Genomic DNA, 14145 nt, shown 5'->3' on the forward strand with positions numbered 1-14145 from the left:
CATAATAAGATCTCAATATTTGTGTCTCAAACAGTACCATTTTTATGGTACATAAATGTTGAAAGCATCATGTAACTAGAACTACCTCCACACAAATGGAATGTGTAATGTATCATTTTCCGGTCCAGCTAGCAGCTAGATCCTTCCATTAGTTGTTGGAAAATAGTAGCAGTGCACGTGCTCGGCGCTGCCGCTCTAAAACGGCCATTGTTGAATCAGAATCATGTGTTACAAAATATAAAGTGATACCGCAGGTGGCTTGACGTGTAGGAAGAAGAGTACAATACTATTTAGTTAGCAGTCGATTTGATCTGAGGTGATTGCCATGTAAAATCATCTAGAATGTCATGAAATAAACGTTGTACGTCAAATAGCAGCACCACATGGTCATCTTGTTGATTTGAAGCTTGTTATATGTTGCTATCAAAAGGTCCATCTCACCAATAAGATTTCAATGTTTTTGGCCCGCAAAATACCATTTTGTATGGCACATGACTGTTCTTTTTAAGTAGTACTATACACATACCCATGCCACACGCTCATGTCCATCATGTCGCTGGCTGATTGATTTGTTTCATATCGTTGTTGCTGCCTGCTTCAATTCCAATGCATGAACAGGCATATTTTTGGCTGAGTTGTGTTGGTAATGGCATTTTATGACGCAATAAGAGGGAATACCATGGGTGAGTCGCAGCAACTTGGGTCGTGTTGTGGATACTCCATGCAATGGCCTGAAATATCTTTTGCATAAGTTACGGATAGTTCATCGTGGTGATTAGTTTCCATGTGTTTACGTGAAAAGGTGCAATTGATCACATTGGAATTAATAATGCCCACCTTTAGCTTTTGGCTTCCAAAGGAATTTCAACTTAACCATATTGTATTTTGGATTGTTCCCTTCTCCTTAGAAAAAACTGGCCCGAGCCTTGTTAAATTGCTCATGCACACAGCAAAGAAACAAGCCCATAGAATTCATTGGAAGGTAAACGGTTTTTGCTGGGCGGACTGGTGCGCCTCGCGCAGGTCGCTCGTGCGCTGTTCGATCTCTAAGATCGTGTGTTTCCTTCATATTTTGTCTCATCTGTCCTCATCCTCGCGCACCATGATTTTCTATGGGCCCACGTGCCTTACCAATTTTTTCCACCAGTTCCTGCACGGCGAGTTGTGACGTCGATGGCGCGGCTACGTCTTTGATACCCTTGCTCCCTGATGGCCTGATTGATTACTACGTCCAAGGTGCTTGGGAAGGAACCGTTGGTACTCCTTTGTGGCGAATTGGCGATGTCCTTGGCATAAGTTTCAAGGATTCGGGAGTGAGGCTCGCGATGGCCGGGTTGCGAGGTGGAGGGTGGCACAGTTTTGTGACAGGCGAATGGTTGCTGCACTTTGTCAAAGTGAAAATTCCGGAAATTAACTTACTTTTAGAACAGTACCTGGCTTCACACAGTGGTTGACACCGGCTGCTGGCGTCGCATGGCCCTCGGTCGTTGTTGTTGTTCATAGCAGGGGGTGCATCCACCTACCGTTCCTGCACTCTGACACGCAGTTTTTTAGGTGTTGACACGCAGTTGTTTAGCTGGTGCGTGTGTTGTAGGCCCGGCCTATTGGGCTAGGCCAATGGGGGTGCATATGCACCTAATAAAGAGAGGGTGACCTTACAATGTCGTTTCCTTTACAAAAAAATGAGAATATTTCCCTTCAATTTTTAAACAACTAAAAAACGGAATTGTATAATAATGTAATAAATCTGTCAGTTAAATTCAACCTCATTCGTTCTGTCATTTTTATTTCATATATGTATCGCTATGAGTAAATTTGATGGTCAATGAACTAAAAGTAACCTCGCAAAAAATGAATTAAAAGTAGTAATGTTTTGGATGAAGAAACCATTCTTTTAGTTTTATTATTAACATTATTTGTACTCACAAGCATATGGAGGCGTGCATTGCATGTGCACTTTTACTATTGAGACAAATCTGGAGATCGATCGGGATTTTAGTGGTCCTACGTGGTGCGTGCTATTTTGGCTGCCTGGTTTTTTTATTGTGAAGAATTTTCGGCTCCCTGCTGCCATCACAAGAAATACCCTTCCATAATAAGATCTCAATATTTGTGTCTCAAACAGTACCATTTTTATGGTACATAAATGTTGAAAGCATCATGTAACTAGAACTACCGTATCATTTTCCGGTCCAGCTAGCAGCTAGATCCTTCCATTAGTTGTTGGAAAATAGTAGCAGTGCACGTGCTCGGCGCTGCCGCTCTAAAACAGCCATTGTTGAATCAGAATCATGCGTTACAAAATATAAAGTGATACCGCAGGTGGCTTGACGTGTAGGAAGAAGAGTACAATACTATTTAGTTAGCAGTCGATTTGATCTGAGGTGATTGCCATGTAAAATCATCTAGAATGTCATGAAATAAACGTTGTACGTCAAATAGCAGCACCACATGGTCATCTTGTTGATTTGAAGCTTGTTATATGTTGCTATCAAAAGGTCCATCTCACCAATAAGATTTCAATGTTTTTGGCCCGCAAAATACCATTTTGTATGGCACATGACTGTTCTTTTTAAGTAGTACTATACACATACCCATGCCACACGCTCATGTCCATCATGTCGCTGGCTGATTGATTTGTTTCATATCGTTGTGGCTGCCTGCTTCAATTCCAATGCATGAACAAACATATTTTTGGCTGAGTTGTGTTGGTAATGGCATTTTATGATGCAACAAGATGGAATACCATGGGTGAGTCGCAGCAACTTGGGTCGTGTTGTGGATACTCCATGCAATGGCCTGAAATATCTTTTGCATAAGTTACGGATAGTTCGTGGTGGTGATTAGTTTCCATGTGTTTACGTGAAAAGGTGCAATTGATCACATTGGAATTAATAATGCCCACCTTTAGCTTTTGGCATCCAAAGGAATTTCAACTTAACCATATTGTATTTTGGATTGTTCCCTTCTCCTTCTTAGAAAAAACTGGCCCGAGCCTTGTTAAATTGCTCATGCACACAGCAAAGAAACAAGCCCATAGAATTCATAGGAAGGTAAACGGTTTTCGCTGGGCGGACTGGTGCGCCTCGCGCAGGTCGCTCGTGCGCTGTTCGATCTCTAAGATCGTGTGTTTCCTTCATATTTTGTCTCATCTGTCCTCATCCTCGCGCACCATGATTTTCTATGGGCCCATGTGCCTTACCAATTTTTTCCACCAGTTCCTGCACGGCGAGTTGTGACGTCGATGGCGCGGCTACGTCTTTGATACCCTTGCTCCCTGATGGCCTGATTGATTACTACGTCCAAGGTGCTTGGGAAGGAACCGTTGGTACTCCTTTCTGGCGAATTGGCGATGTCCTTGGCATAAGTTTCAAGGATTCGGGAGTGAGGCTCGCGATGGCCGGGTTGCGAGGTGGAGGGTGGCACAGTTTTGTGACAGGCGAACGGTTGCTGCACTTTGTCAAAGTTGATAAATAAGGTTTGTCGCTTGAGAGCGCTAAAACACATTTACAAACTAAGATGGAATTCTGCTGACATCAGCATTTTTGTTATTAACTCATTATGTACTGCGTGCGTGCATACATAATGAAATGTGGTAGAGAGAAATGGAAGCAAGGAACCGCGTGGTGGTGATTTGGTGTGTTTGGTAGATACGTACACTATGTATACATAAAGTTCATTGCGTATCACACTCTAGTAGAGCTAATAAAGAAAGGATAAGAGTTCATTGCATGTCACACTCTATGTAGAATTTTGTAAATACATCAATTTGTATCGCCAAGTAAATCACGGGTCGGAAATGATGAGAGTTAGCCACCAACCGAATAGTGTTGGAGGTGACCGTGGCCTCACACCTAGAGTAGGCAAGTGGACGGACGCACAGCCCCTATCTTGGAATGGTGCAAATTGTCCGCATCCTAAATTCTGTTGCGTACGTGTGAGGTGCCATCCGTTTGGACTTTCTTGGACTGCCGTTTCGTCCAGGATTACGCCAGCTGACCAACTCGGCTCGACCTTCTCTGATAAAGGCATGGCACCGATGCTGCCAACCGCATGCTGGCCGCACGGCTGGGTTTCAGTGAGATAGAACCTTTGGTCACACGCCTTACCAGTCTCTTGTGGCATGGCGGCCCTGCAGCTTGCCGCCCTCCTTGCCCTGCTGCTCGCACTGTGGCGTCTCGTGTGGCGGCCGCGCGCCGTGGCGCGGTCGTTCGTGAGGCAGGGGATCCGAGGGCCGCCCTACACGTTCCTGGCCGGGTCCTTGCCGGAGGCGAAGCGGCTGCTGATCGCTGGCCGGAGAGGCGTGCCGCCCCTCGACGCCGGGTGCCACGACATCATGCCCATCCTGCTGCCGCAGTTCCACAGATGGGTTGCCGATTATGGTAAAGTACTAACGGTAAATGGCTTCTTTAGATTAAACTGATAGCTACCTATTCCCAAACTCCTCGAGGAACTGAATCTTCCTTTCGATATAATATGATCCTACAAGCTAGGATTGAGATGATTGGTCGTTGCATATCTAGTTGCAACATTATCCTTAATCATATTTAATTAATTCTCGAATATAGTATTCATAACTTTTTTTTGTTCGTTCAGGCAAAACGTTCCTGTTCTGGATCGGGCCGATCCCCGCCATCTTCTCTATCGACCTGCAGCTGATAAAGCAAGTGCTCACAGACAGGACGGGCCTGTATCAGAAGGACTTCATGATCCCCGTGCTCAAATCCCTCTTCGGCAACGGCGTCATATTGATAAATGGTGACGATTGGAAGCGGCACCGGAAAGTAGTCCTTCCTGCTTTCAACTATGAGAAGATCAAGGTTAGAGCATGGTCAATAGTATAGTCAGGCGATAGCTATTTTTTTGGGAAAAACTTATGATCCATTAATCAGACATCATGGCAAAACAAAGAACACAAAAAGTAACAAAAATTACATTAAATGCACGGAAAAGATGATAATTATTCAATAACATTAAGGGCCTGTTTGGTTCCAATAAGTCATCTGACTTATAAGTCAGGTGACTTAAAACCAGTGACTTATAAGTCATGCCTGTTTGTTTGTCACCTGACTTATAAGTTACCTGAGCACACCTTCCCATCTTGTTTTTTAATGTAAAGGTGGTGGGACCCATGCAAAAGGGGGTGACTTATAAGTTTTAAGTTGGGGTCAAGCAACTTATGACTTATAAGTTGGGGTGACTTATAAGTTAGGTCTGTTTGGCAAAATAAGTCACTTTTTGCACTTTTCGACTTATAAGTTGATGACTTATTTGAAACCAAACAGGGCCTAAGGTTGATCACAAGGTTGGCTATTAGATTAGTCTTAATTATACTTGCATTTATAGATTTCTCCTATAAATGCACGTGAGGTGTGAGCATTATTAGTGTTGTAACTTCTAACACTACACATGGGCTAATGATTTAACCCGTGTGTAGAGCATGTCAGCGGTGACGGCAGAGGTCACAAGGCAGATGATACAGCAATGGGGCGAGCAGATACACCAAAGCAACAGCGACAAGAAAGCAGCTGAGATAGACATGATCCACGCCTTCAACGACCTGACTGCCAAGATCAACGGCCGCGTCGCCTTCGGCACTACCCACCGGGATGTCGAGGAGGTCATCGTCTTGATGCGGGAGATGCAAAAGATCGCCACTGCGGCCATGCTCGATGCTCCAATACTCTGGTAGAGTAATAGTAGTATTTGCTTACAGACCAGTTCTGAATCCAAGCTCATGACATTAACCATGTTAATCTTATGCCGTTCAATTCAGGTATCTGCCGACTCGGCGTAACTTGCACGTTCGACGCCTGAACAAACAGCTGAGAAGCAAGATCATGTCGATCATGCAGGCACGGCTGGCCGCAGATGGAGCCAAATATGGTCGAGGAGACACCGGCGGCTGCGGGGACGACCTGCTCGGGCTGTTGTTAGAGGCGTGGACACCGCACCGGCAAGTGAGGGGCGGCGATACGCTGACAACTGACGAGGTGATTGATGAGTGCAAAACCTTCTTCGCCGCAGGGCAGGAAACCACGGCCACCCTCCTCGTCTGGGCCATGTTCCTGCTTGCCGTGCACCCCCAGTGGCAGGACAAGGTCAGGGAAGAGGTCCTCCGGGAGTTCCCCGGCGGGGACAGCGACGATGTGGTACCCAACGCGGATGTTCTCGCCAAACTGAAGCTGGTGCGTACATTTCAACTGTCAATATCATTTTTCCTATATTTTCGTACGAATGTATTCGGTATCATAAATGCTCATATTGTTTCTATAAAGTTGGTCAAAGTTTACAAAATTTAACTGTTGAGATTTTTTGTATGTAATGTAATTTTGCAAAGAGGGAATAACTAATGTGTTGTGAGCATGCACTGTGACTTTAAACTTATGCAGCTACACATGGCATTGCTCGAGACATCGCGTCTCTACCCTCCAGTTGTGTACATACAGCGGAAAGCTGCCTCCGACACCGTCCTCGGAGGCATCAAAGTACCCCAGGGAACAATCATATCAATCCCCAGTGGCATGCTACACCGAGACAAGGAAGTTTGGGGCCCCGACGCCAACGAGTTCAACCCCATGAGGTTCGAGCAGGGCGTCACAAAGGCTGCCAAAGACTCCAAGGCGCTCTTGACTTTCTCTCTAGGCCCGAGAGTGTGTACTGGTCAGAACTTTGGCATCGTGCAAGTGCAGGTTGTCATGGCAATGATCCTCAGCAAGTTCTCCATATCCCTCTCCCCGGCATATGTTCACAAGCCAAAGTATCTTCTGTCTTTGACACCCAGGCTTGGGATGCCTCTCATTTTGAGGAATCTACTATAGATGGGTGAGAAAGTTTGCTAATTAAACTCATTGTAACGCATGAGAGTAAATTCATTATAATTTCAGTGTCTTGCTTGTGGTACGGCATTCTACATAATCGATTTGGAGATGCAACCAATTATGCATGCAGAGATCATATCAACTTGGAGTAATAGACGAATCTTCTTGGATACAAATACAAGCAAGATGCTCAAGGTACATGTAGTTGTGATGTTAAGATGGAAGACGATGTCGTTGGTGGTACCGTGGCCGTCCCTGCTTGACCAGTGTAACCTCGAGACTGCATCCATCCAAAATCATTTTGCCAAAAGCATCTATGGCATCTTGTGGATGAGCATACACCGTCGACATGGTTACAAAACCGACACCCTGGGAGCACTTGGTATCTTTGCGGTAGAGTACCTCGGCGCTAGTCACTTCGCCGTGCTTGCCGAAAAAAAGTTCCAGCTGGGAGCCATTCACCTTGAGAGGCAAATTACGCACCATCACCCTGAAACAAGGCTCGTAATGTTTCGAGATGTGAATAATGCTTGGTAGGCTAGTTACTGGAGCTGTCTTCTGTGCTTGTGCTTCACTTCTAGAGCCTTGCACCTCTTAGTGATTTCCTGACCAAACAAAATCGAAGATAAATTTTTAGCACCTTTTCAGTTAATGGTGCTTATATGTTCATGGGTTAAACTCTTACAGGTACAGCTGTATTAACTTGATATGGATGCGACCACAAAATTAATGAAATATTCTATTATCAAAAACATCAATTTGAACTCTTTTACTAGTGTATATACCTGAATTGGAGCAATAGCGGGTTGCGGGACGAGCCACGTGCACCTCTCGTCATCCCATCCTGGAGGTAGCCGCTCTACGAAATCAGTCTTGGCATTGAGGAAGTTGTACCTGAAAACGCCACAATGTCCAGGCGGGAAGGCCTTACATTGGCCCTTACTGTTGTCGTAGACGAAGTAGGCGCAGCCACCATGGCTGCCCAGCCACGAGGCGTCTATGGCGAAGCTATTGGGCGACCCAAGAAACAACACACGATCCGCCAGGCTACACTTATCTTTTCTCACCCACCGCATCTTCTTCCCTTGCGCCCCCGCGTCCTCCTCCTCTAGCTTATGCACCAACACCCATAGGGCATCAACGTTGCGGGTACCTTCTTTGCAGGGAACACTGTAGGAGGTGCGAACCGATGCCCATAACAGCTCGCCATGGGACTCAAAGACGTAGCAGTCCTTGCACTCGTATTCGCCAGGGACCAACAAGTCACCGGTGGCAGCGGCTTCTGGCGTGATGACCTGCAAGATACTACCGGTCCCCATAGTGACCAGGATCCTGCCTCCGTGGTACGCAGCATGGCACTCCAAGTGTTTGACGTCATCAAAAGTCCTGTCGATGAGAGTCCACTTTGAGTCCCCAGGGTGCAGGAGAGCCGCCGTGAACATGGCCCTGATGGAATGATCATAGCTGACGTTGGTGATGCTGCTGCTGTAGAGCAGGATCGTGCCATCGCCGTAGATAATTCCCTGGGGATTTTTCTTGTCCCACTGACTGCGGACGTTGTACGGGAGACGAGGCATGTTATGGGCAGTTTCTCGGGTGAGAAGATCGTAGAGACAATGGCGGGGATGTTCAATGGTGAGGTATCTGATGGCGGTGGCGCTGCACACCCGGTACCTCGGTGGCGTGGACGGCAGCATGGACCGATAGCTGGACTTGGAGAAGATGCATCTGAATCGGAGGGCGGCCGAATCTTTGCCGTCCGCCGCGAGGAGCCAAGGCAGGAACAACGGCGGCCGCACCTCGTCGCGTGAGGCACGCCATGGCTTGCAGACGGCATGGAAGCGGACGAAGTCCGCGACGTCGTCCAGCCATGCGGCGATCTCGCACAGCAAGTCCGGCAGGAGGTCCGCCCACCGCGTCTGGTCCATGGCGGCTGCTGGATGGTGGAGATGGAGTCGATCAATCTAGGGCGTTCGTTGGTTTGCTGCTGGATACATACTATATATGCCTGTCACGAGTTCCTAACTTATTCAAGTATGTTCTCAAATATTGAATGTATGCACGTATATGGAGTTATAGAAACACACGTTATTTCGAGATAAATATTGGACTATATGCAATTTTGAGTTATATATGAACGGACTCTTGTCTATGAGTGATTTTTCTACGAGGAGTCTATCAATAATATTAGGAAAACATTTAGAATCCACTGGACGATAACAGAGAAAGATAAACCGTGCGCATTGATGGACACGTGTCATGCGGACCCATCCACTGCTTTCCCAGCTGCAGCCTTATCCCTTCGCGTCGTCGCTCCTCCACCCTTTATTTCCCATCTTATGTTTGTAGAGAGGCTTCCATGGCGACGCAAAACCAACAAGTCCATGAAAGCGAACCAGAAGGAGCGACGGCACCAACCACCCTACTGCATCCCGTGGCATAATGAAGGATGGTGGAGCCCCGCGCGGCACCGCCACGTGCTGCAACTCCATGGAGGCGACACACACGGATGGGGGAGGCGGTCGCTCGCCGGCATTGCCGGTGATGTGATGCGACGCTCGACGACGACCGTTGGTGCGGCGACGCAGCAACTCATCCATGCACAACTCTGCGGTGCAACCTCGAGGCAACGCTAATAGTGCTACAAGTCACCGGCGTCGGAGCTGCAATGGAGTGCTCGTCGCCGGCAACGATGCATCGCAGCATCTGCCATGGCCGCAGGCGCTGCATCTTAGCTTCTGTCATCGTCACCACGCACTGCGTCGGAGCTTCCGCCATGGCCGCCATGCGGCATCGCAGCACCCGTCGCCGCCTATGGAGCTTCACGGAGAGGGGGGGGGAGGGGGCGCCGGTGTTGCAATGAAGCTCTGTCGATATTGTCCAGTGGTGCAACGGAGCGTCGTCGGCGCGGCGGCGGTGACCGCGGCGAGCACCCGACAGGGGCACTGTAACTCCAGCGATGTTATCTTGAAGCTGGATCGGAGCAACGCCGGTCCGTTGGAAGCATAGCTGGCGCTGCAATGTAGCCTCGCCAAAGTTGCGATGGAGCTTTGCTGGCTGCATTGGAGCTTCGTCGGAGCTGCAATGGAGCTTTGCCGCCGGCTTGGTCCGCCGGGCCCTGCCCGTGCGGCGCTGGCGGCGACGGGCCATTCCTTCCCCGCGCGGGCTGGGTTCGGGCGCCGCTCTGCACCCCTACTTGCCTGGGACGTATTTGACTCTGACCCGATGAATTAGAACTGCATATATGTATGGGCTACGTGGAACCGTGAAACGTATACGTACATTACATGACATACACTTGGAGTAATACAGTATTTCCGCGTTACCCTCCTCTGGCGACACGGGGGGGGGGGGGGGGACTCCTAGCGACACCCACCGCCCTCCCCTTCTCATCCCTCGTCGCGCCGCCGCCTGAGGCGCCGCTGGCGAAGCCCAGGCGGGCTCCAGTGACGGCGGCGGCGGGGCGTTTCTCCTAGGTCTCTTCTTCCCTCTCGTCTTAGGAGCATCTAGCAGCTGGAGGAGGGCCGCTGGAGTTTCGATCTGGACTTGCGGGCGCGGCGACTTAGGGGTGCGGGGCTCCGTGGTGAGCGCTGGCTGGGGGCTGGCGGCGTTTGGATGCTCCGGCGCGTGGCCCGATGTTGCGGTGGAGGTTGATTCCTCTTCCCAGATCTGGCCTGGTCGCGGCCGGCAGCGTCCCGGTCCGATGCGCATCGCGTGCGGCGATGTGTCAGCGGCTGTGCTCGTGACGGGCGATGCGGCGGTCGCGGTGGTGGACAATCCGTGCACAAGACGCTTGATGGAGGCCATTGGAACAGATCTGGGTGAAGACCTGCTCGCGGCTGCTGCCGAGGCCGGCGATGGCGGCACTATTCGGTGTCATTCCCTTGTTGAAGGCATTGAAGGAAATATGCCCCAGAGGCAATGATAAAGTGATTGTTTATTTTCTTATTTCACAATAAATGTTTATTATTCATGCTAGAATTGTATTAACCGGAAACATAATACATGTGTGAATACATAGACAAACAGAGTGTCACTAGTATGCCTCTACTTGACTAGCTCGTTGAATCAAAAAAGGTTAAGTTTCCTAGCCATAGACATGAGTTGTCATTTGATTAACGGGATCATATCATTAGGAGAATGATGTGATTGACTTGACCCATTCCGTTAGCTTAGCACTTGATCGTTTAGTATGTTGTTATTACTTTCTTCACGACTTATACATGTTCCTATAACTATTAGATTATGCAACTCCCGTTTACCGGAGGAACACTTCGTATGCTACCAAACGTCACAACATAACTGGGTGATTATAAAGGTGCTCTCTACAGGTGTCTCCGAAGGTACTTGTTGAGTTGGCGTATTTCGAGATTAGGATTTGTCACTCCGATTGTCGAAGAGGTATCTCTGGGCCCTCTCGGCAATGCACATCACTATAAGTGTCGGTGTCAAAACCGGCGGATCTCGGGTAGGGGGTCCCGAACTGTGCGTCTAGGCCGGATGGTAACAGGAGGCAGGGGACACGAAGTTTTACCCAGGTTCGGGCCCTCTCGATGGAGGTAAAACCCTACGTCCTGCTTGATTATTGATGATATAGGTAGTACAAGAGTAGATCTACCACGAGATCAGAGAGGCTAAACCCTAGATGCTAGCCTATGGTATGATTGTTGATGTGTATGTTGTCCTACGGACTAAAACCCTCCAGTTTATATAGACACCGGATAGGGTTAGGGTTACATAGAGTCGGTTACAATGGTAGGAGATCTGAATATCCGTATCGTCAAGTTTGCCTTCCACGCCAAGGAAAGTCCCTTCCGGACACGGGACGAAGTCTTCAATCTTGTATCTTCATAGTCCTGGAGTCCGGCTGAAGGTATAGTTCGGCTATCCGGACACCCCCTAATCTAGGACTCCCTCAGTAGCCCCCGAACCAGGCTTCAATGATGATGAGTCCGGCGCGCAGATTGTCTTCGGCATTGCAAGGCGGGTTCTCCTCCAAATTCCATGTACCTGTTGAATAAAGTCCGGTTTCTTGTAGATGTTGCGCTCCTTGGCTTCTGCGCCCAATAATGGCCGCTCCCCACGTGTCAAACGAATATGAAAGGTCTGGGTATTTTTACATTCACACCCCCAGCCGTGTAAACAAGCTGACCTATTTAAGGAGACGAGGATTTAGATCCAAACCACACCTTCCCCCTTCACAAGTGTTCATCAGAGTGCTTTCGACAAAGATACATTCCACCATGGCCAGCCGTCGCGACTCCTCCTCCCGCCCTTCTAGCCCTAAGCCTGGATATTGGGAAAGATGCTCCATCCCTCATAGCGAGTTAGTGACGCTCCAGACAAAGGGATTTCTTCCCCAGGCCTATATGGTCCCGGTTCGAGCCGGTCTTGCCGTTTACAACGGCGGAGAGCAAGCGGAGAGTGCCCCTAATCCCTCCAAAGGAGAGCGGGTGTGCCTTGTCCCTTATTTAATAAGGGGGCTCGGATTCCCAATCCATCCATTTCTCCTGGGGTTGCTGGAGTTCTACGACCTCCAGCTACATCACCTCATGCCTGCCTCAGTACTGCATATTGCGGGCTTTGTAGCCCTCTGCGAGCTGTTCTTGGGTGTTGAAACTCATTTCGGACTGTGGAGGGAGCTATTTTGCCTCGTGCCCCGTTCCAAGAAGGGGTCTATGTATCAAGTGGGCGGAGCCGAAGTATGGCGCATCGCCGGGACCGGCTATCTGTCCGGAACCCCAAAGAAGGCGTCCGAAGACTGGCCCTCGGAATGGTTTTACATAGAAGACGTCCCGCTACCGGATCCTGTCCGGATCGGCCTCCCTGAATTCAACAATGCTCCCTTAAAGAAGCGCCTAAGCTGGCGCCCACGGAGCCCTCAGAGGGAAAGTGACAGGGACGTTGTTTACCTGATGGGCCGGATAAGATTGTTAGCTCATTCCGGACTAACCATGATCGGGGTCATGGCCGCATGCATCATGCGAGGGGTGCAGCCGCTACAGTATAGAGGCCACCCCATGTGGGACTTCAACGGGGAGAACGACACCACCCGCTACGGCCGTAAGGGGCCGGATTCGGCTGCGGCTCTAGTAAAGACCCTGTCCACTTTGTACAAGGGAGAAGAGGAGGATTTTCTCCGTGTTGACCCAAAGGGTGGATTTTCCATGTACAATCCTCCAAGCTGGGTGAGTGATCAAACTTTGCCCATCCATTTTATATCCCCATTGTTAAATATTTGATCGTAGTGATTCCGACGCAGGAACTGCGCCAGGCTGTTAAAGAAATGAACAGCCCTCCTCCACAACCCGAGGACCTAGGACGGTCCCTTGACCCGGACTCACAAGAGGATCCAGAGCTTTTGGTGGATCTGATTGATGGAGTGTTCCATCAATTGAGCAAGGACAACGCCCTGGTGGCCATTACGGCCGATTATCCAGGGCTAATCCCGGCCTCCCAGAAACAGGAGGCGGAACCTGCGGCGACAAGCCAACGAGGGGCCGCAGGGCCCCGTGGGCAGAAAAGAGGGGCAGTCCGAACTAGGGCATCAGCGCAAAGGTATGGCGCATCCCTTTATCACAGGTGTCGTACCTTCAGGGCATATTAACACTTGAGCACTCTTCAGGACAAAGAGACCTCGCCGAACTATATTCGGAGAGACCGCCAATCGCGCCTCCACCAGCCAGGCTCCAAAGCCTGGCCCGGAAGCGGGGCCGAACACAAGGCGCGCACCGGACGCTCTTCCGACGGAGGATGTGGACAGGTTGTCTGCCACCAACTCTGAGGTGGAGAGTGCCATGAAGCACAGGCGTCGCCGGACAATTCTTTGCGACGCTTGTTTCTCCCAAGAGGCGTTAGATGCCTTTAAGTTGGGAGATGCGTATCTCCGTGCCGCTCAAAATGGTCTAACCAGAGCCACGGAGCAATATGTAAAAGACATATGGGTAAGAAAATTTTGGTAACTATATATACCAGTAGCCCCCGAGACTTGAAACAGTTAAAATAACTGATTTAAGGATCATTTATTATGTAGATTCTTACGGAAAAGAATTCCCTACTGTCCAAGGAGCTAGAAGAGTGCAAAGCCCAACTTGAGGCCGCACTGGCCGCGGCAGGGGAGCCTAAAGAGGCCCCCTCAGGTAATATACACTTCGAAAGATAAGTATTTTGTGAAGCACAGCTTTGGTACGAATTCTGACAAATGAAATTGCAGATGGCACCGGATTGGATCCGGAAAGGCAACACCTCTTACGCCAGCTAAAAGCTGGTGAGAGGGTGCTATTAAAGGTGATGGGGGAGAAGAACGATCTCCGAGATGCCAGCA

At 49.3% G+C, this 14145-nt stretch overlaps 1 protein-coding gene across 1 annotated transcript; it reads left to right on the forward strand.

Annotated features, from left to right (window-relative positions):
• The first annotated feature begins 4000 nt into the window (after positions 1-4000).
• Positions 4001-6891, forward strand: LOC125515811 (cytochrome P450 709B2-like). The gene is made up of 5 exons (XM_048681315.1): positions 4001-4382; positions 4597-4820; positions 5438-5688; positions 5777-6188; positions 6393-6891. Exons 1-5 carry the CDS (start codon positions 4124-4126, stop codon positions 6819-6821), a joined length of 1575 nt encoding a protein of 524 aa, XP_048537272.1. The 5' UTR covers positions 4001-4123; the 3' UTR covers positions 6822-6891.
• The last annotated feature ends 7254 nt before the right edge of the window (positions 6892-14145 follow it).

Source organism: Triticum urartu, chromosome 6 (genome assembly GCF_003073215.2).
Source record: "Triticum urartu cultivar G1812 chromosome 6, Tu2.1, whole genome shotgun sequence".
Taxonomy (NCBI): domain Eukaryota; kingdom Viridiplantae; phylum Streptophyta; class Magnoliopsida; order Poales; family Poaceae; genus Triticum; species Triticum urartu.

Excerpts from the sequence above, each read along its gene's own strand:
- LOC125515811 (XM_048681315.1), top strand. The coding sequence starts at position 4,124 with ATGGCGGCCCTGCAGCTTGCCGCCCTCCTTGCCCTGCTGCTCGCACTG. Across the intron at positions 5,689-5,776 it reads CTCGATGCTCCAATACTCTG|GTATCTGCCGACTCGGCGTA; the intron begins GTAGAGTAATAG and ends CGTTCAATTCAG. Across the intron at positions 6,189-6,392 it reads TTCTCGCCAAACTGAAGCTG|CTACACATGGCATTGCTCGA; the intron begins GTGCGTACATTT and ends AAACTTATGCAG.